Source organism: Astyanax mexicanus, chromosome 14 (genome assembly GCF_023375975.1).
Source record: "Astyanax mexicanus isolate ESR-SI-001 chromosome 14, AstMex3_surface, whole genome shotgun sequence".
NCBI lineage: Eukaryota > Metazoa > Chordata > Actinopteri > Characiformes > Acestrorhamphidae > Astyanax > Astyanax mexicanus.
Window position 1 is genome coordinate 9427018 of NC_064421.1, and position 21239 is coordinate 9448256.

General features: G+C 38.6%; 1 protein-coding gene across 3 annotated transcripts in view; it reads right to left on the reverse strand.

The window, feature by feature from the left end:
- kif6 (kinesin family member 6) overlaps nt 1-21239 on the reverse strand; it is a 130382-nt gene that overhangs the window by 60474 nt on the left and 48669 nt on the right. For 2 of the 3 annotated variants that reach the window (XM_049463497.1, XM_049463495.1), the window contains exons 12-13: nt 15450-15594; nt 6902-7102 (exon numbers count right to left, since the gene is read on the reverse strand). In XM_049463497.1, the coding sequence (XP_049319454.1) occupies nt 6902-7102; nt 15450-15594 (346 nt within the window). The remainder of the gene's footprint in view (nt 1-6901; nt 7103-15449; nt 15595-21239) is intronic. The other variant, XM_049463498.1, reaches the window with a different exon arrangement.

Below are 21239 nucleotides of genomic sequence, written 5' to 3' on the forward strand. Positions count from 1 at the left end.
TGTTAAACAGGCTGTTGTTTAAATGGTGTTGCTATTTTACAGTGTAGAAAGTGCTAGATACTACATAAGGGAGAGGAAGTGGTTTAAGGTAGGGCCTTCTTGAAAAAGGAATGCATGCTGTTTTTTTTCTTTGGAGGATTTGGATGAAAGATGGATGAATTTTCCAAAGTCTACGATTTTTAGAATTCTGCTTCAGGTTTAACCCTTGTGATGTGTTCGGGTCTGTGGGACCTGTTTTCATTTTTCTTCAAATGATACTAAAAAAAATATTTTTTCTAACTCAAACTCATTGGCATTGGCTCATTTTTTGTGCAAAAACATATATCAAAACACATTTTCCATAAACACACACTGTACACACCCCCCCCCCCCCCCCTACACATTTATATTACATACAGTATGTTTGGCCAAGGACTAATAAACATAGCTTCATTTGTAATTTTGAAAATCAACACATGTTCTACTCATATCTTGAGTTTAATTCATTTTTTGAAAGAAATGTAACAAAAGAAAGGTAAAGGGCAAATATTAAGCATGTAAGCTAAGTTTATATTGCTTGTAATTTAGGTGAAGCAAGCATGTGTAAAGCATTTTAATGTAGAATTGCTTAATTTTGCTGAATTAAATACAAGTAACAAAGTAAATGAGTAACAAAACTACAAACACCACACAAGGGTTAAACAGTCCTTATTAGGCAAAAATAATTATTATCTTAAAATGTTAATATGAAAAAAATACTGGTAGCCAGGATCTTTCCCCTGACAAAAGCTAAAAACAACACAGCAGCATCTGCAGATCGTACTCAGCACACTGCGTGCGCTACGGTGGAGTGTTTTCTTGGAGAAGGCCACGACATGTAAACACTATCACGTGCTGAGAGGAGAAGAGTCTCTAAAAATGTCACTGGAGGGGGTAATTAATGGCCTGTAAAGGGACCTCGCCAACAATGCAGCCCTTTAGGTTGTGTGTTTCCAGTCCCGAGATCAAGAGTCAGGAGCATTCTGCGAGGTTTGTAATATTTCAGATTCCTTTGGCTTTGTCTTTAAGTCCAGCGCTTCTTAGGCGCTAAACAAACACCAGTCCTCCAGTTTAGCCGACGACATTGAAACAATATGTTCACTCCATATTTCACTCGGTTCAAATGAGGCTAGAGGCCCTCGAACACTGTAGTGCACTTTCTGTGTTGAAGCAGGGCTGTTTACAGTTGGCCACATTTTGCGTCAATGCGATTTATTGCTGCGTATTTTGGCGAAAACTGAGAAGAAATATGTCCCCGAGTTGCCAGAGAAAACCTGCTTAGCAGCATTCAATAATAATTCACCAAATCCAAATTCAAAACCAGGCCATTGTCGAAAGCGTTTACACTGCAACCCAATCCTAATTCATGATGCACACATAGTAGGAAAGAGCTGCTAGTAAAGAGCAAAAATATACAGGGGGTTGGACAATGAAACTGAAACACCTGTAGTCATTTTAGTGTGGGAGGTTTCATGGCTAAATTGGAACAGCCTGGTGGCCAATCTTTAATCATTAATTGCACATTGAACCAGTAAGAGCAGTAAGAGTGTGAAGGTTCGATTAGCAGGGTAAGAGCACAGTTTTACTTAAAATATTGCAATGCACAAAACATTATGGGTGACATACCAGAGTTCAAAAGAGGACAAATTGTTGGTGCACGTCCGTCAGGACAATAAATTATTGTGCTCTAAAACCAGGTGTTTCAGTTTCATTGTCCATCCCCTGTATATATTTGAGGATATAAATTCTACAGCTACCCTGCACTGTTAATCTCAGAGAGCTGTATGTGATCAACTATCATAGGACACCATTAGGGACTCTACAACTCTACAACTCTACAACATGTTGAGCGTATGGCATGTTGCGTTACACTACCAGTGCAAGACGAGTTCAGTAACTTCTACCATGGCAAGCAACGAGAGTAAATGTCAACGAGACGAGATGTGACGCACCTGCTTTTCCGCTGTGATTGATTGCAGATTGCACGTTAGCGTGTTTAGCATGACTGCATTAGCCAGAATAGTCCAGATCATTTTAGCTAACCATGCTAAGCTATCTACAGTAGCTCTCTCAGGTACCCTCTGCCTTGTTATCCCAGCTTAAGTCTAAGTAGAGAACCTTCCAAACTCACTGCCAATGTAGTATTTATGGTTTAAGCTGAAACAGCCTGCTTGCTAGCTTCCATGCTGCAGCACCACTTGCTCACTGTTGTGTATTGGCAACCTCAGGAGTGGAGTTAGTGTTGGGAAATTCAGAGGCCGAAACAAACACAGATATCATGATATCAAACACAGATGTCCGAAGAGCTGCTGACAAGATCTTCCTTAATAGCTGATGTTACATCCTGATTATGTTTTTATTTACTACTGAAAATATAATACTTAATGTTTTTTTAATCATGTTTTGCTCCTGGTAATCTTTATCTTCCTTCTGGCTGCTGCAATGTGACATTTCCTCCTTCTGAGTGCAAATATGTTAATTTTTTTTAACCCATATTTAAACAAAAGACGAGAGAAACGCAATTCCAGAACAACTTGGCGCAATGGAACACAACTTTATAGAGCTACAGCTACAGTTATTAAGATATAACAGATCAACCTGGTGTAAATGATCACAACCAGCTCATAAATCCTCTACATAAATACAGAGCACTGATGGCATGAGGGTCTATTACAGTTTTCCTTTGAGAAATCTGAGACAAATGTGGAGCAAACAGCACTCATACACACACACACATATATATTCATACACCATACACATCATTTCTTCAGCGTTTTATATAAACACAGCTCTCCAGGACTGTCCATTAGCCACTGTGTATCACAGCTTGATGACTGATTGATTCTCTCCTAACTAGAGCTGGACCTCATCCAAACATGTGTTAGTTTATTTATTTTTTTTTTTTAATGGTCTCCTCTTTCTGAACCCTGCCCGCAATTACCCTCGCTGGCCCTATTACCCCATAAGCGGGGGCATCATTAACCAAAAATGTCCCGAGAAACGGGGTGGCGGCTGATCCGGGGCCTGTGGTGGAGCGGACAGGAGCAGCGGCTCAGTTGATGAGCTGCTGGCTCGCGCTGCATCCCCAAAGCCACGATCACAGTAATTATCAGCACTCAGGTTTATCATCATCTTTAAAACCATGCTGAGAGAAGCAGAGCCAAACACATGGTGATTCATGGTAGTTAGGAGCTCTGCCTCCAGCTCTGGATCTCTCACTGCTCTCTAAAAACTATGAAGCGCAATGGGATTGGGATCTGCTGCTTTACTTGCCAAAAGTCATAGGATAGAAGAAAGTAGGGTTGTGCCGATGGACGATCGTCATTTATGATCCAACATCGCCATGGATGGTAACCATCGCGATGCCATGCCCACTTTTTGTTTTTTTCCAGAAACATGCACTGACCTTCTTTAGGTCTCCTTCACCTAAAACTTTAGCAGGGATTGTACGGAAAAAGATCAAATCAGGTATATAACTTATATGAATTAGAATCAGGGATGAAAATTAAAATACCCTAGTGCTACAAATATGCATATTGTATTGCAAATTGGCATATTATTTTATTATTTATTAATATTCTATAATTATTCTATTATTATTAAGATATTATTATTTATATCTAGGTTACAGCTTGTCTTCGTTTTTTTTCTAAATGTCTGTATTAATTTTAAACATTTCATGTTATTCACGCAAATAGAATAAGCCTGCTCCTTGTGCTTCGCTCGTTGTGCGTCGGGAAACTTGCTCATTGTCAACCAGTGTTGGGCACGTTACTTTGAAAAAGTAATAGTTATATTTACTTCTCCAAAAAAGTACTCCACTATAAAAGTAACTAGTTACCAGTAAAAGTAACTATTGACTTACTTTTGTTCCTCGTCCCTTAAAAATGTACAAAAGAAAATAAATCATGCCATTTCTATTATTATTTAAAAAATAACAAACGAAAATAAACCCAAAATGTTGACAAAAATATAATCTAACGAATTTCAAAACATAGAAAAGAAAAACGTTAAAATGGTATTAATATAACATAATATAATATAACAGCTGGATCAAACAGTTTAGCGTCAGTCATAAGGAAAGCGTGCGGCATTGCGATAAAAAACAAACAAACAAACAAACAAAAAAAACGTATTAATAAATAAGGTCCTATCAAGTGTAGTTAAATGTATGGTATTAAAAGGTATTAAATTCACATATTTATTGATATTTAATCTCTCTCTCTCTCTCTCTCGCGCAGCGCGGAGCTGAATTCAGCGCGAGGCTAGAAATAATATAACAACTCAGTTTAGTTAAATAAATTAAGATGAGTGAGGACCTCTAAAGTTAATCAAATATTGTCAAATATAAAGGATAAGTTGAGGTTGTGGGGAGCTGTTTCAATTATTTGAAACTGAAACTAACTGAAAGCCCCTCTCCGCCAACAATATCATCATCCATCGCAATGTTTCACTGTAAACATCGTCATCTGCCAATTAAGGAGACATCGCCCAACCCTAGAAGAAAGGCTGGATTAAAAAAAATAGATTTTTCAATTTAAATTGATATTTTCTGTTTAAATGATCCAATATTGATGAAGATTGATCTTTAACCTGGCTGACACATGGTGGACGTGCCAGCACGCCAAAAACATTCTCCCTTTAGTGTATCTACTAAATACTGTTCTATTAATACTGTTGGAATCTTGAGAAAGCATGTGACTCTTATCTGGAGTTGCGATACTATGGGCCCTATCGTTACACCCTGCACAAGCCGCGTCGCAATGCTTGTGGCTCTCTTGCACCCTATCAACACTCCTCTTGCACCCTATTTTTACACTTTGCATCCACACCGATGGGCATGGTGGTCTAGAAGCAAGGTGTAAAGTCAGGTAAATTTCTGTCTTGTTTCTATCTTGGTGGTGGAAAACACAGGTGCTCCACTGACTGATTTAAACCCTGACAACAGTCAACAGTCATCCACCCTGTCAGCCCTGAAGCTGTCTGCCTGCTTAGGACTCCCTGGCGTTCCGCATCACCCAGCTACTGACTACCACCAGGACTTTTTAGACTAAATACCCCTTTATTTGCTCTCTCTAGTGCAGAGTATTGAATCAAGGCTCCCTAGCCCTTCCACAACGTGTTTCTCTTCTGTGTATTCCTGCTCTGTGTATGGCCCGTTTCTGTTTATCATTTACTCTCTAGCCTTACCTAGTTTATTGTTGTTTGTTAGTTAATTGCCAACCTTGTTTGTTATTTGGACCCCTCTCAGGCCTTTGCCCCTGCTATCTGTCTACTTGTGTACCGATCGTGCTTTCCCTAGTACTCCTGGTATGTTGTTCTTTTATGCTGCCCTTTGGTTTTTGAACCTGCCTGCTTTTGACTATCCTTTTGTTTATAATCTCTCTGTTAATAAAAGTGTTAATTACATTAGCGTGTGGCTCTCCTGGTTCTGGTGTTCATTAAACGTCCTATTTTTGCCATGCAGGAGCAGCATGCACGTTGCGCACACTCAGCGCGTGTACACCCTTGCCCATCACACACACGCAAATCCAAAATTCAACTCAACCATCACCAGAATAAAAAATAACATAACATTGCTGTTCCCTTAAATGAGCTGCTGATGTACCTTCACAGCATGAACCAGCAGTTCAGTTTCCTCTGCTGAGACGTGCCAAAGTCAAAGGGCAATAGGATGCAGATGGTTTTAATGTTATGGCTCATCACTGTACAGTAAGTGCTTTATAGACACAGAGAAGCTAATGCGTTTCTCAACACACAGTCTTGATGTGCGATGCTGGGGTTATCAGTAGTGAATGTTTATGATTTAAGAGCAGCAGCAGATGTATATCTATATATCACATCACCATAATCCAGAACAGAACACAGCAGAGCTTTAACAGCCTTTTCCTTATACGCACTGGAAAATACGTTCTGTTCAGACATATGAAACTGAACTATATAGCCTTAGATAACCTGTGATTTGAGACTAAACTCAGGACAGGAAGCTACAGGACAAACAGGGACAAACCAGACAGTTAAAGAATAACAGTGTAAAATCTCCAGCATTTAGCTTTGGTTGGGATTTACTGTTTATATACATATAATAAAGGCACTAATGTCTAAAGTAAGTCATATTATCAGTCTTTTACTTGTAAAATAATACCACTGCTGCTTTGTTATGGCTGTTTTTGTGTTATATATGTGCTAGCGTCACTGCATATCTGCATATATGCAATGGAGTAATACACAATCCACAATACTCCACTGATTATGAGGATAATAGAGTTGCACAATAATGTTATTACACACTTTTCAAAAGGACCAGAAGATTTCTTTGATTTTACCAAATTGAAAACCTCTGGAATATAATTAGGAGGAAGATGGATGATCACAAGCCATCAAACCAAACTGAACTGCTTGAATTTTTCCACCAGGAGTGCAAAGCATCCAAAAGTTATCCAAAAGCAGTGTGTAAGACTGGTGGAGGAGAACATGATGCCAAGATGCATGAAAACCGTGATTAAAACCAGGGTTATTCCACCATTTATTGATTACTGAACTCTTAATTTTTTATGAATATGAACTTATTTTTTTTTTATTTTGCATTATTTGAGGTCTGAAAGCTCTGCATCTTTTTGTTATTTCAGGCATTTCTCATTTTCAGCAAATAAATGCTCTAAATTACAATATTTTTATTTGGAATTTGGGAGAAATGTTGTTTGTAGTTTATAGAATAAAATAACAATGTTAATTTTACTCAAACATAAACCTATAAATAGCAAAATCAGCGAAACTGATTCAGAAATCTGGAAAGTTTATTCCAGAGCTGTATATTTCAAAATTGTTTAATTTGTTTTTGTAAAAATATATACTGTGTGTGTGTGTGTTTCTGGTGACTCACCTCTTGGTCTGGTCTTTAGATGCTGAGTTTGTGTGAAGCTCTCTGAAGCTTCACCTGTCAGTCTCTTCTCAGCAGGAGTGCTGCTGGAGGAGGAGTTACTGAAGGCCGTATCTCTGCTGGAGAAGTTCGCTATCTGAGCGCTGGCTTCCTGAACCTTCTTCTTCTCCTTCTTCAGCATGCTCACGAGTATACCTGACGAGACTGAGTTAAGAATGAGATGTTGCAATATTATCAATTTAACTACAGGTGCATCTAAAAAAAATTCATATCATTGAAAAGCTACATTATTTCAATAATTCAGTTAAAAATGTGAAACTCATTTATTATATAGATTGATTACAAACAGTGATCTATTTTAAGCATTTATTTATTTTATTGTTGAAGATTATGACTTACAGCCAGTAAAAACCCAAAATATGTGTCTTAGAAAAATTAGAATATTATATTATAAGACCAATTGGCAGTGTGGGCAGTGCGCCAAGTCCTGCTGGAAAATGAAATCCTCATCTCCATACAAAGTTTAAGATTTTCTGGGAAAACACTGCACTGACTTTAGACTTGATAATAAAACACAGTGGATCAACACCAGCAGATGACATGTCTCTTCATCCAAACCATCACTGATTGGTGGAAACTTCACACTAGACCTCAAGCAGTTTGGACTGTATGTCTCTCCACTCTTCCTCCAGACTCTGATCCCTTGATTTCTGAATGAAATGTAAAATTTACTGATAATCAGTGATGGTTTGGAGAGACATGTCATCTGCTGGTGTTGATCCACTCGGCTGCCAAATCTTACAGCACTTCTTGCTTCCTTCTGCTACTGACAACTTTTATGAAGATGAGGATTTAATTTTCCAGCAGGACTTGGCACACTGCCCACGATGCCAAAATTACCAATTGGTCTTTTATTCCATCCATCCATCCATCCATCTATCCAGTCATTCATCCATCCATTCATCCATCCATCCATCCATCGATTCATCCATCCATCCATCCATCCGTCCATCTATACATTTATACATCCGTCCATTCATTCATTCATTCATTCATTCATCCATCCATCAATTCATCCATCCATTCATTCAACCATCCATTCATCGATTCATCCATCCATTCATCCATCCATCCATCCATCCATCCATTCATCCATCCATCCATTCATTCATTCATTCATTCATACATTCATCCATCCATCCATCCATCCATTCATCCATCCATCCATCCATCCATCCATCCATTCATCCATCCAGCCTTTGAACTCATTTGCTAGTAAATGCATGCATTTCAATAAGAAAGGCAAAACTTTTAATGTAATGTCATTAGCTTAATTATTTTTTACTCATGACCCTTCGCATGCTTTGTATAGAACAACACAATTTCACAATGTCAGTTTTTTCCAATATTGTACATTGAACCCTCTGGCAGGGTCAGATCTCCACAGCTCCTCTATAACTGTCCAACTTATTTTATATCTGAGCCGTAAAATGTGGTACTTAATCCTGATTCTTAGAGGAACTGCTTGTTTTATGGTTGCTACATTCTGTTCTTATTTTACCATGTGGTACAATAAGACATATAGTTTAGTTGCCCTAAAAATAATGCTGCTCAGCAAAGACAAACTCGTAACTCCCTGCGTCTGAAAGATGTCCTGAACATTATGATAAATGGCTCAATATTTTTAGATCAGCATTTTCTACAAGTTTCTTTAGTGGAGAACAGATCCAGGAGCAGTAGAGGCTGAGGAGCATTTAACTGCAAGAGATACACTTCTTATTCTGTACATGTCCAAATGTTTGTGGACACCCTGAAAGAAAAATTAGCTAATGCATTCAGAGAAGTTTAGCAAACTTCTAGCCAAAAAAAAGGACTTTCTAAAGCAAAAAAACCTACACATATAATGGTGTTTTCACACCGGCAGTATTTGGTCTGGTTAAAGCGGACTCTGATCTGTTTGTCCGCTTATTGCAGATTGATTGAGCAGGTGTAAAAACAGTAATCAGGTTTGGATCAAAACAACTCTGGAGCGGTTTGCTTGTGGTGAGAACATGATCCAGTCTCGATCCAACCCAGCTATCAAACATACTCTTTTATTTGAGCTAAACTGCTGATAAGGCACATTTAAATCTGATATATTAACCAGATTACACTAATTACCACAGCTACCTGTATGGGCAAACGCTATCTCTGCTGCTCCATGCTGTTTACACACACTGTCTGTGCTGCGTTCACTTCTCACAGCTGCGTGACTCTGTTTACTATGTAGACATCTGCACTGCACGTCATATTGAAAACACTGTGTTTGAAAGCACAGCAGCAAATGTTTAGTGTTCTGTGTTAAAGCAGCTTCACACTGCACAGATATACGCGCTGGAACACAGACATTTCTCACTATCTACCAATCAGAGGAGACGAAGTGCTCCTGTGGTTTATTGGTGCACATTTTGGTGCGTTTTGGTTCATGCCTGTGTGAAACCAAACCAAACAGAGAGAGAAAACACTTCAGATGTGGAGAAGAGGGGTATAAATTCCACTCGGCAGCACTGAACTGTGGGGCAGTGGAACTGTGCTCTCTGGAAGGATGAAGCTCCATCCAATAAGTCTGGGAGATTTGAGTTGTTGAGTTGGTGATGAGGTGGGCTGGTGATCATACAACATCCGGACCAAAAACACGTTCATCAACTGAATGTCTATTCATCAATAGATGATGAGCTTTAATAGATCTTTTCCTGTTTAAAGGTACCTTCAGATTCTTTGCTACATATTATAGTACTCAAATAACTATTTTAAGTAGAGTTTAAAAGCTGCGGATGCAAAGGATGTATGGACCAAAGACTGGACCGTGTACATTCTGTACACAATCAGAATCTGTGTCCACCTCGAAAGGTTTTCTGAGGATAGGTCCTGTGTTGTGTTAGACTGATGCAGTAAGCTGGTATCACTGATACTCTGATTACAGATGAGTAATTAATAACAGGCTGCATATCAAAGGCTGATTCCACCAGCTCTGTGGTGCTGTGGCTGAAGCCTGCTGTTGTTAGATGTTGGTTTGAGGATGCTTCTAGCATGTGGTTATTTTTACTGGTTAGTGGCCGGCAAGCTTCATTTCATAAATACACAACCGTGCATAAAAGCTCGGGCACCCGAACCCTAGCATTTACTCTAATTTCAGTTTGTTCTAATATTAGTCAAACATATCAAATGGACTTGATTTATCACTTGAATCAGATACATTTCCTAAGACATCACTGCTGAAAAATACAGCTTTTATCTAAACCAGCTATCACCACCCTTTTTGAAACTGAGAGCTACTTTTTGGGTACCAATTGATGTGAAGGGCTACCAGTTTGATAGTCACTTGTGAAATCACAAATTTGCTAAATTAACCTTTTATTTACTTATATGTTATTATTAATAATGAATGATATTCATCTATGTAAAGAAAAAGATAAGTATCGATATGCAACACTATTTTTAAATCTCTGCAAGCAATTACATTTTATATTTGATATTATATTTTAATAAAACATTACACATGTCATATTATGTAATAAAGTTAGCAAGGTAGCTTGTGTGACACATCCTGAAATGTCTCTGTACATTGTGCCACTTTGCCGTCACCACAGTCTCCCCACAAATATATATATATATATTTTTTTTTTTTTCAAATTAACACCAATGAAACTGTGATTTAAAAAACAATAGCAACTAAAAAAAAAAAAACTATTTTTAGAACAGGCCCACGGGCTACTCATAAGGTTTTTGCGGGCCATGGTGACCCCTGATCTAAACCATTCCATTGTAGCTCTGGCTGTAGGGAAGATTCTCCTACATGAGCTGTGGATCTCTGCAGCTCCTCTAGTGTGACCATGGGCCTCTTGGCTGCTTCTGAAAAATACAGCGTGCCAACTCAAGTTGGTTGACCATGGTACCATGCTACATGGCAAATACACTGTTGTATGAGTTTGATGGTTTAGTTGATCTACAAGCATGATCAATCAGACAGTAAGTCTGAGTAGTTGCTACAAACTGCTTATTGCCACTTGTATTGCAACAGCAACAAATCGTCAATGTTTCACAAAAACCTTGCATCTTAAAAACGGCAACTGGTGCATTTCTATTTGTGCATTCATCATGATATTTTGCTATTTTGCTATGATAAAAAAAAACTGCCACTTCTATTTTATCAAAAATAAAAAAATGGTATATAAAAATGACAATACTGGGCTCTATGGAGTGGTCCAGCAGTTTAAAACGGTGCTACTATGATCCAGAGATCGCTGGTTTGAGTCCCGGTCATGCAGCTTGCCATCAGCTGCTGTAGCCTTGAGAAAGAACAATTGGCCTTGCTCTCCCACACACTCCCAGGGTGATGTTGATCAGCACAAGGCTGCGTCTGTGAGCTGATGTATCAGAACCGAGTCACTGCACTTTCCTCCAAGTGTGCTATGATGCTACTTGGCAATGCTTCAACAGCAGCAGTTCAAAAAGAGGCGGAGTCTGACTTCACATGTGTCAGAGGAGGCATGTGTTAGTCTTCACCCTTCTGGTGTGTTGGGGCATCACTAGTGATAGGGGGAGTCCTAATGAGTGGGTTGCGTGTCCATGATAAAATGTACCTAAATTGGAACATCTTGATCTTGATGTTTAGTGGTATGTAATGTACAGCTTTAGAAACAAAATACCACAAAGAGAATACTGGCCATATACAGCATTAATAACCTGCATATGACCACAGCATGGTATGGGATATCTAATCTACTGGTACTTTGCATTTGTGACCCTGAACTCAAGCTGCTCCACCAGCTCTCTGTGTTTTATGAATGTTTCTTAGAAACTACATTTGTTTTGGTGGAAAACTAGACATTCCCAGTTAAACCCGCAAAGCAAAGATAGTAAATTCATCTCTCCTGCATTGTGCTACTGAAGACCAGGTGGGTGCATGTCTTTGAGAGTCCAGTACACTATATCCCTCCTCAAGGGGAGATGGTAGTCTGAACTGAGGATTTAAGCCCTGTCAATACGTTTGGATTCTTCATGGAGGCCGATGAATCTCCTCTGTCCGCTGGTAACATGCCAGATAATATTGTTTCAATAAAAAGCCCTCAATATCTCTAATGGAAACAGAGCTTTAAAGAGCCATTCGGCTGTTATGAGAACATACTGATGAAATGTTCACGAATAAATTAGTCCAGTTTTTACAACCCAAAAAATAAATAAAGACATGTATAAAGTATGTCTTACATTTGCTTTTATGTCTCAACTTTAGTTAATGTATTAATTTACATCCATTTCTGCATTTCAGGACTGCAACACATTCCAAAATACATTTTGATGGAAAATAATTTACCATTTTGTAAGATTCCTTCTCACTACAATTACATGAGATTTTAGCACTGAAGATACACAGCACTGATGTGCTTCAGGTGTTATTTTGTCTGATTTTTCCTGCAAACTATTTTATGGTGTGCAACACCACTGGGAAAGGACTGTTGCCACTTGCTTTACAATTCTTAACATTTAAAATGCTTTAACATTCTCTGTGAAGGACAGGCCAGGACTGCAGGCAGCAATCCAGCATTTTTACCGTCTTCTTGACGGAATTATTCAACCACTTAATTATTTACATTAACACTTCCCCAACCTCGCTTACATTCAAGTACACTTTACTCATGATTGGGTATTCACATATTCACATTCTCTTTTTAGAACTATATTTGTTACAGATGCATATTTATATTATAGTTCTATGTCACATCAGTCACTTTCATAATCAATGTCCTTGCACATTGCACTTTACTGTTAATTATTTAATTCTTTAATGACCATTAGCAACATCTACTGCACTGCTCTGTTTACAGACATATCTTACCTTGTATAGTAAGTTTATTATAGCCTTATATATTTTCTATTCTTCTTTGTTTTAATTTATGTTTGAATATGTTTCTTATTGTATTGTGTTGTTGCTGCTGGATGCCTAAATTTCATTCGGTATAAATAAAGTATCTATCTATCTATCTATCTATCTATCTATCTATCTATCTATCTATCTATCTATCTATCTATCTATCTATCTATCTATCCATCTATCCATCTATCTATCTATCTATCTATCCATCTATCCATCTATCTATCTATCCATCTATCTATCTATCTATCTATCTCTCTATCTTCTTTATGCTTTTGTAATATGTACAGCATGTGGTTTTGTATGGTCTTGTTGAAAAATGCATGAACATCACTGGAAAAGATCATATTGAAAGCAGCCCTCATTGCTCCAAGATCTCAATATATGTGTTTACATTAATGCTGCCATTACAGAACTTGAGATATAAGGCATTTTATTATGTTTATTTGATTTATTTGTCATCATTCTAAACAGTATATTCACAGCTTTATCAATAAATCTAGTTTTTTTCAGCATTTGTGTTCCATCTTTCCATTAACATTGCTCCAGTACTGCATACATCTTGTTGTAGTAGCAGACTATAAAATACAATTTTCAATCTCAGTGGTAGAGAGAGTAACTACAATGCTGATTATTTTTATTTTATTTTTCCAGGCTTATGTCTATATTTGGAGTTTGGTTAATCTGTCATCCATTCATCCATCCATCCATCCACCTACATATCTACCTGTGTATCAACTTAGAAATATTTAATATATATTTCATACAATGACAGATCATGGATCTTGGCAGAAATACTGTAGGTAAATCCCGTCAACTCTTTTCTAAGGAACATTGTTTCTAATCATTTTAACAGGCAAACAGTAGATCCTGTAGATCATTATTTAGTTTTTTTCCTTCATCATTAGCCCCTAAATTTGTGGTCCAGCGGTCTAAAGCATTGCCACTATGATCGGAAGATCGCTGGTTCGAATCCCAGCCATGCAGCTTGCCATCAGCTGCCGGAGCCCCGAGAGAGCACAATTGGCCTTGCTCTCTGGGTGGGTAGATGGTGCTCTTTCCCCTCTTTATCACTCCAAAGGGGGATGTGGATCAGCACAGGGCATCTGTGAGCTGATGTGTCGCTGCACTTTCCTCCGAGTGCACTGTGATGCTACTCGATAACGCTGCATCAGCAGCAGTGCGAAAAAAGAGACAGAGTCTAAATTCACATGTATCAGAGGAGGCATGTGCTAGTCTTCACCCTCCTTGTGTTGTGGCATCAGAAGTGATGGGGATATACAGCTGTGTATCAGCTAAATGGGTGGAACAATTTTTTTATCCTTCTGTTTTCCAGTCACACTTTAATTTACCAAAAGTCATGGGACTGTAGTTTTCCAGATAACATGCCTATGTGTAGACAAACTGGGAACCAGAAGGTTTGGTCTATGGACTTCATGTTGGCGCCATATATGGCTATCAGTAATGGGCTCTATTAGGCTCAGAGATTGGACGAGAAATGGTTAAACATGGGCCCCACTACTATTTAGTTATTTTTACTTCACTACTAGCCCCTCAATCACCCCTGTTGCAACATTTTTTGGAATTTTGGAATGTGTTGCAGACCCAAAATGCAGAAATGGATGTATGCTAATAAATTAATTGAAGTTGACCAGAGAAAACAAGGAATATCTTGGGTTCATTCTGTGTGCAATTAAATAAAAGAAAGTCAAAGTAAAGATAAGAAATACTGTTTTTTCAGTTTTTCCATTCTGTCCTAAGTATTTGTTTGTTTGCCACATGCTTTATCAGTTATCAGATGTTTAGTTGCATGAGAAGACTGATGCAGACGTATGTAACTGCTAGCGTGATCTGAGGACACACGATGAGGCTGTTGTAGAAAAAGGCAGACTTCAGATTACCTCGCTTCATCCAAAACACACAAACCCGAAATCTCAGCACAAGAGCCTAATGTTTACTCTGGATATAAATTTCTACCAGCAGATGATCAAGTCGCTGTCCACATTTTCCACCGTACATCGTCAGACGTAATGACACAAGACGACGTGGTTAAACTGCTAATTTCCCCCAAACCCCAACTATGTGAAACATCACCCTTAAACAAGCACAATTATGGTTAACTAGGTAGAAGAAGGTTTGACAGTAAAGAGATGTAATGTTGGAATTTCGTGTAACCCGATTATTTACCCATAAATCTCACCGTGTTATAGTTTATAATTCATGGTTTCAATTCATGAAGCTGCTTCCTTTATTCCATTCATTATTCGTACATGAAATGCAGACATCCCATAATACTTGCTTAGGGCCTTGTTAAAAAAAATAAGCATGGCTTGGCTGGATTACAGCAGCAGAAGCTGCTCTATTCTGCTGCTCTACTATTCTTTTATATTGAGGGTTTTTTATTTATTTATTATTTATTTATTGTTGCCAACTTAGCCATAATTGAATTGAATAAAAAAAACAGCTATGCACGTTGACCAACAGCTGACCAGTAAATATTTGTGGCAGTTTGGACATCATTCAGTACTGACCACCATCCAAGGGTTATTACACTGTTAAACAGAAACTAAACATGCATTTAGTAGTTGTTTAGGTAGAATATGGTAAAATATGGCAGTGAATAAAGTGCAGAAAGGATACTGATCTCGTTGTCGCGCTGAGTTAGCATGTCCTTCAGTTTCAGCAGCTCTTCAGCGCTGGTTTGGCGGTCATGCCTGTCCGATAATGACAGAGGACTGCTGGTATCTGTCCCGATCTGAAGACTCGGCTTCTCCTGCACCCTCGCCTGCAAACAACAGAGCACTGCTTATTATTCTTCTGCTCCACACTGAAACTAAGCCATGCCAGAAGTTATGAGACTGTATTATCTCATATAACACATGTAGGGCCTGTATAGGTAGCCCTGTATGGCTTCCATATTGGCTCCACATATGTATGTCAGAGATAAGCTTAATAATGCCAGGTTTACACTATATGACTTTGTTGAGTCGTCAGCCTTGGTGTAGTAATGGATGACCAGTAATCATTACTATCTCGATCCATATTGCAAATCTGACTCGGTCATGCAGATTTCTCCTGTACAGGAAGCCACTCAGGTGCTTGTGCAGTCTCTTGTCATCTCAAGACTTGACTCCTGCAACTCTCTACTGGCTGGTCTTCCACTGAGAGGCACCCAAACCCTGCAACTAGTTCAGAATCAGCAGCAGCACGACTCTTCAATCTTTCGAAGTTCAGTCATGTGATTCCTTTGCTGCGTTCCCTCCACTGGCTTCCTGTTGCCGCCCACATCCAACTCAAAACCCTGACGCTGGCCTACGAGGCAAAAAATCGGACCAGCTCCTTCCTGCTTGATGGTATTGATGGTCAAAGCCAGATCTTTACCATAAGCTCTTAGATCTTCCAGTAACGGCTCGGTTCGAACCTCCATCCCTCAAAACACACAGAAAACAGACATCCAGACTCTTCTCTGTGCTGGAAGACCAAGGTGGTGGAATGAACTTCCACTGGTTGTCAGAACAGCAGAGTCACTCGCAGTCTTCAAACGCCGACTGAAGACACATCTTTTCAAAGAGTTCCTAGACTTATCCAAAAAATAAATAAAAAAAGGTTCCTAGGGTTCTAAACATGATCAAGCTCTGTATCTCTTGATCCTAGTCTACAAACTAGCTTTGGATATTTGAAGTAACATCGAAGCACATTGTGCTGTTCACACTACACGACTGGTTGAGTCCTTCAGTTGTTGAGACTTTCACACTATATGACTGTTTAGCAAAGCAGGCTTACAATTTACACAATTTTTCACTGTGGAAAATCGCAGACTCTTCACACACCAGAACTAAAACACATTCCAGAGAATCTCTATAGAGGAGAATACGCACTAGAAGTGAGTCCAAAATGACCGCGTTCATATGAAGCAACTGAGCAAAATATCTGATCAGTTTTATACTGATATATGTATCTATGTCCTCAACACAAAATTATATCAAATGTTTCAGCACAGGAGACCTTAATAACCTTAATTATTAAGGTTTAAAACTCAGTGCTCTGCCTGTATCTCCAGCATCAAATTACCAACCAATAAGCTTACAGTAGTGCCTTTACTGTGTAAAACCTGTTTTTTTTTGTAGATAAACTGAAATAAACAGGCACACTTTCTTTGCTTTTAAGTAAAACTTGGTTCTACTATCTGTAATTAAAGGAATACTCTGAACAAGTAGTTCTTTACTATTTTTAATAGTAAATATTGAGGACTCACACTTAGCTCCCTCTAGTGTTTAACAGTGATATAACAGGGGAACAGGAAGTGGTCAGACTCTCTATAAACAGCTCTGGTAATGCAGGAGACGTGGTTTAGACCTATGGTCTCTCTCTCTCTCTCTGTGATTCCATTATAATAGGGAATAGGTACTTCACTCCCAGTCACTGACTGAGTCAGATATTAAACATGTTGAATATTTGCCAGGTGTCTGCGGCTCATTGGCGATCAGTTCGCAACAGCTCGGCTGGCATCTTTCAGTAGTTCACACCACACGACTGTGCTAGAGATCCAAGATTTCACTCCGATCAGATTTTTTGACAGCAATCATTGAAATACTGTCGCTGACTGAAAAACTGGGTTAAATTCTTGTGAACCTGGCATGTAGGTTAATGATGGGTACGGAGGGGGTTATAAATGAACCCAATCTGGGTTGTACACTGCAAATGGGGACTAAATGGCCAAGGGATGTTAATTATCTAGCTAGTTTGTGCCTGATGGAAGGGGAGGGTCGGTGAACAGTGCAGTGGGAGGTAATGATCGTGAGTGGTGGCATCTGGCTAGAATTGTCTATGCAAACAGACAAACCACCTTTGCAAAAATCTTTCCAAATTCAATGCAAGAGACTCCCCACACACACCTATCCCTCTTTAGCTTACATGGCATATGGCAAAAGTCATGGGACACAATACTAGTTTTTGTTCCTATGACTTGTGGCATGACATTGTTAATATTCTCCATTTTTGACGCTTTTGACTTTTTGACTAAATGTAAATTTGGCAGTAGTTCTAGTATATAATGGGCCAATAGAAATTCTATGAAACTACTTAAATAAAAAAAAAAAAACATAAATAAATAACAATACGTAAAAAAATGTTGGACAAATGTGACTGCAATGTGACTGTTTAAATTTTACAAAAAATTACAAAAATATGGAGAGCCATAATAGCTTATCTGCCATTTTGGGCTTCACGATAAACACCCCAGGGCAGATAATATATGAGAAGATGAATGCTAAAATCAATCGCTGTATTTAAAAAAAAAAATCAAAATATGGTCAAATATACAAATTCTGTTAATATTTGCATCCAATTGTTAAGCATTTTGAAGTAGGGCTGGAATATTTTAATATTACAGAGCAACACTTGTAAGCTATTAATGTCAAACATGCATTTTAGTATAGTTACTCTTTAAGACATATTTGAGTAGTGTGTTACCGTCTTCTATTGTTTTGTAATTTTTAGGGGAATAACAGTTGTTCATGTATTCATGTAAAATGCTCCTGAGCTAAAATTCATTAGAACTGTACAGTTTAAAATGCTTTGATGATGAATAATATTAAGCGATTAATTTAGATTAATTAATCACAGTGCAGGTATTAGATTAATTAATTAGATTATGGCCTGACAGCACTGGTAAAAACACATGTACTATTTTTAGACAGACTACAAATGAAAGTTGAGCAGCATTTTTCTTTTTCTGTGAAATTGCAATTTCAAGCTTTTTTGTACAACAGTGTAAATATATAGGCTACATGTAGCATGAAATAATAATCAGAGAGAACAGCAGCGGTACAGGCTGCACACAGATGGACTGGATCCTGTGCCAGATCCCCCATGTCTGCATACATGTTCCACACTGCAAAGAGGCCTAATCCTTCAGAATCGCCCAACGTCTGTCCAAACACATTTAGATAATAACTAGGCTTGGCTGTGAGAGAGGATATATAAACTTAGATAATCTCAACTTAGACAACCTGTTTTTAGTTCTCTGGTAAAAATGGAAAGGCTTGGAGAGAATACGGCTCGCTCTTGGTCAGTAGTGAAAGGAGACGAGCTGATTTAGCCTGTGGGGGGGCGCAGTGTGGTCGGGCGTTCTCAGACTAAAGCCAATTGTAGGGTTAATTAGAGATTCAGTATGTGTGCAAACATGCAGCTCACTGCCAGCAGCTCACATACAGCGGTGTGGAGTCCCAACATACATGAAACCTACAGAATCCTATAGCTAGAGTTCTCAGTATACTGCTACTGTATACTACTGTACTTATACACCATTTATTATACAGTTACTTAATCAATAGATTACATTTACATTCAAATTATAATCTGTATTCACTCATCAAGTCTTTTCAAGGCTTTTCCGCCCTTTTCTGTTTGTTTTTCAGTGTCAAACAATGACAAAAATGGAGGATCCACATGTGACACCAATGTGCAGATGCACACACACAGCTTGTCTAGTCCCCATAGAGAAGTACTGCCAATAAAAGTGGACTCTCTGGTGCAAATAAACATGAACCTATTGACAGAGATGGGCTTGAAGGGTATAAAGAACCCCAGTGGAGCTGTGTTCTCTCGAATGCACAGCACTCTATTCAGCACATTTGGGGTTGGGTTGGAGTTTGGTGATGATTATCCAACAATGAGATCTCAATAATGATGTCCTGTCACTGAATGTAACCAAATCTTCAAAGCAATGCTCTGAAATCAAGTAAAAATCCTTCCCTGGACAGTGTTCAGACTTCATTCTAACAAGAATCTACGAACTGTATAAAAACAGAGAGGCTATGTAGTGAATCTGAACCATTGACTGTATATTTAATATACAGCTCTGGAAAAAAATTTGAGACCACTTAAAATGATGAGTTTCTTTAATTTTACCTAATTAAAAACCTCTGGAATATAATCAAGAGGAAGATGGATGTTCACAAGCCATCAAACCAAACTGAACTGCTCGAATTTTTGCACCAGGAGTAATGCAGCATAAAGTTATCCAAAAGCAGTGTGTAAGACTGGTGGAGGAGAACATGCCAAGATGTATAAAAACTGTGATTAAAAAACAGGGTTATTCCACCAAATATTGATTTCTGAACTCTTTAATCTTGATGAATATGAACTTGTTTTCTTTGCATTATTTGAGGTCTGAAAGCTCTGCATCTTTTTTTTTTATTTCAGCCATTTCTCATTTTTATTTGGACTTTGGGAGAAATGTTGTCTGTAGTTGTCTGTAGTAGAATAAAACAACAATGTTAATTTTACTCAAACATATACATATTAATAGCAAATTTAGAGAAAGTGATTCAGAAACTGAAGTGGACTCTTTTTTCCAGAGCTGTATATATATGATCTATAAGGCTGTTGCTCAAAAGAATTAGATGGTGCAACTTAAAGTGGATGAATGCATTCTATAAGCAAATAATTAGGCAAATAAGACAAATGCAGTTAACCAATATGACTCAATTATTTAAACTGTTTGACAATCACTTATTTGTATATTTTTAAAGCAGTGAGAAAAGAGGAGGTTGTAAGTGAATACTGAGAGCAGGAGGACTTGATCTGACTGTTTTTGGCTACTGGAAGAAGAGCAGCAGCAGCAGCTCTATCTTCACAGGCAGTAAAGCGAGGCACTCTGAAGGTGCAGCCAGGGGGTAAGTGGAAACATGAAGACAAAGTAGAAAGAAAGAGAGAGAAACAGAGGAAGAGTGAAAACAAGATGCAAAGCAGAGAGCAGATAAAACCCTCTCCTGCCAGATTCCAACACAACTATCAGCGCAGCACATACATCTCAGCCACAGAGGAGCTGGAACACTGACCTCAGGCCTGGCAGAAGCCAAACTCTTCATCGTTGTGAAACTAGGATAAATAACCCCTCTGACCATGTTTGTGTGCTGGTGAGTCCAGCCATTGTTGAGCTCGGGTAAACGGCTGATTGGCTGGTGTCTTACACACTTAACTCCCACTTTGTAAGTGGTACAGTAAATAATATAATAAACAAGCGCTAGAATGTGTTGACTGTAGTGTTGCTGCGGTCAGAACCTCGGCGAGGTCCAGGTTTTCTGCCTCTAGAGAACATCCCAACCGGACAGTCAGCGGTTTCTGTTGCAATGCAGGATTTCATGCAACGATGAGATCCACAAAATAGGCCAATCAACACAGCTCAGTCATTGTGGTTGATGTGTCAGAGAGAATACAATCAGACGGGCGAGCGCTACGTGCGAGTAGGTGGTCACTGGATGTACAGAGTGGAGGCCTCAGGAATACTAACTAAATAAAATGGTAACACTTTACTTGGATGGTCCATTTGATGGCCTCTTTGATGCTCAACTGACATTCAACTAACCTTCAACTACATGTCTTTTAAATGCAAATGAACTAAAAGGTGAAAGTAAATGATTCTCT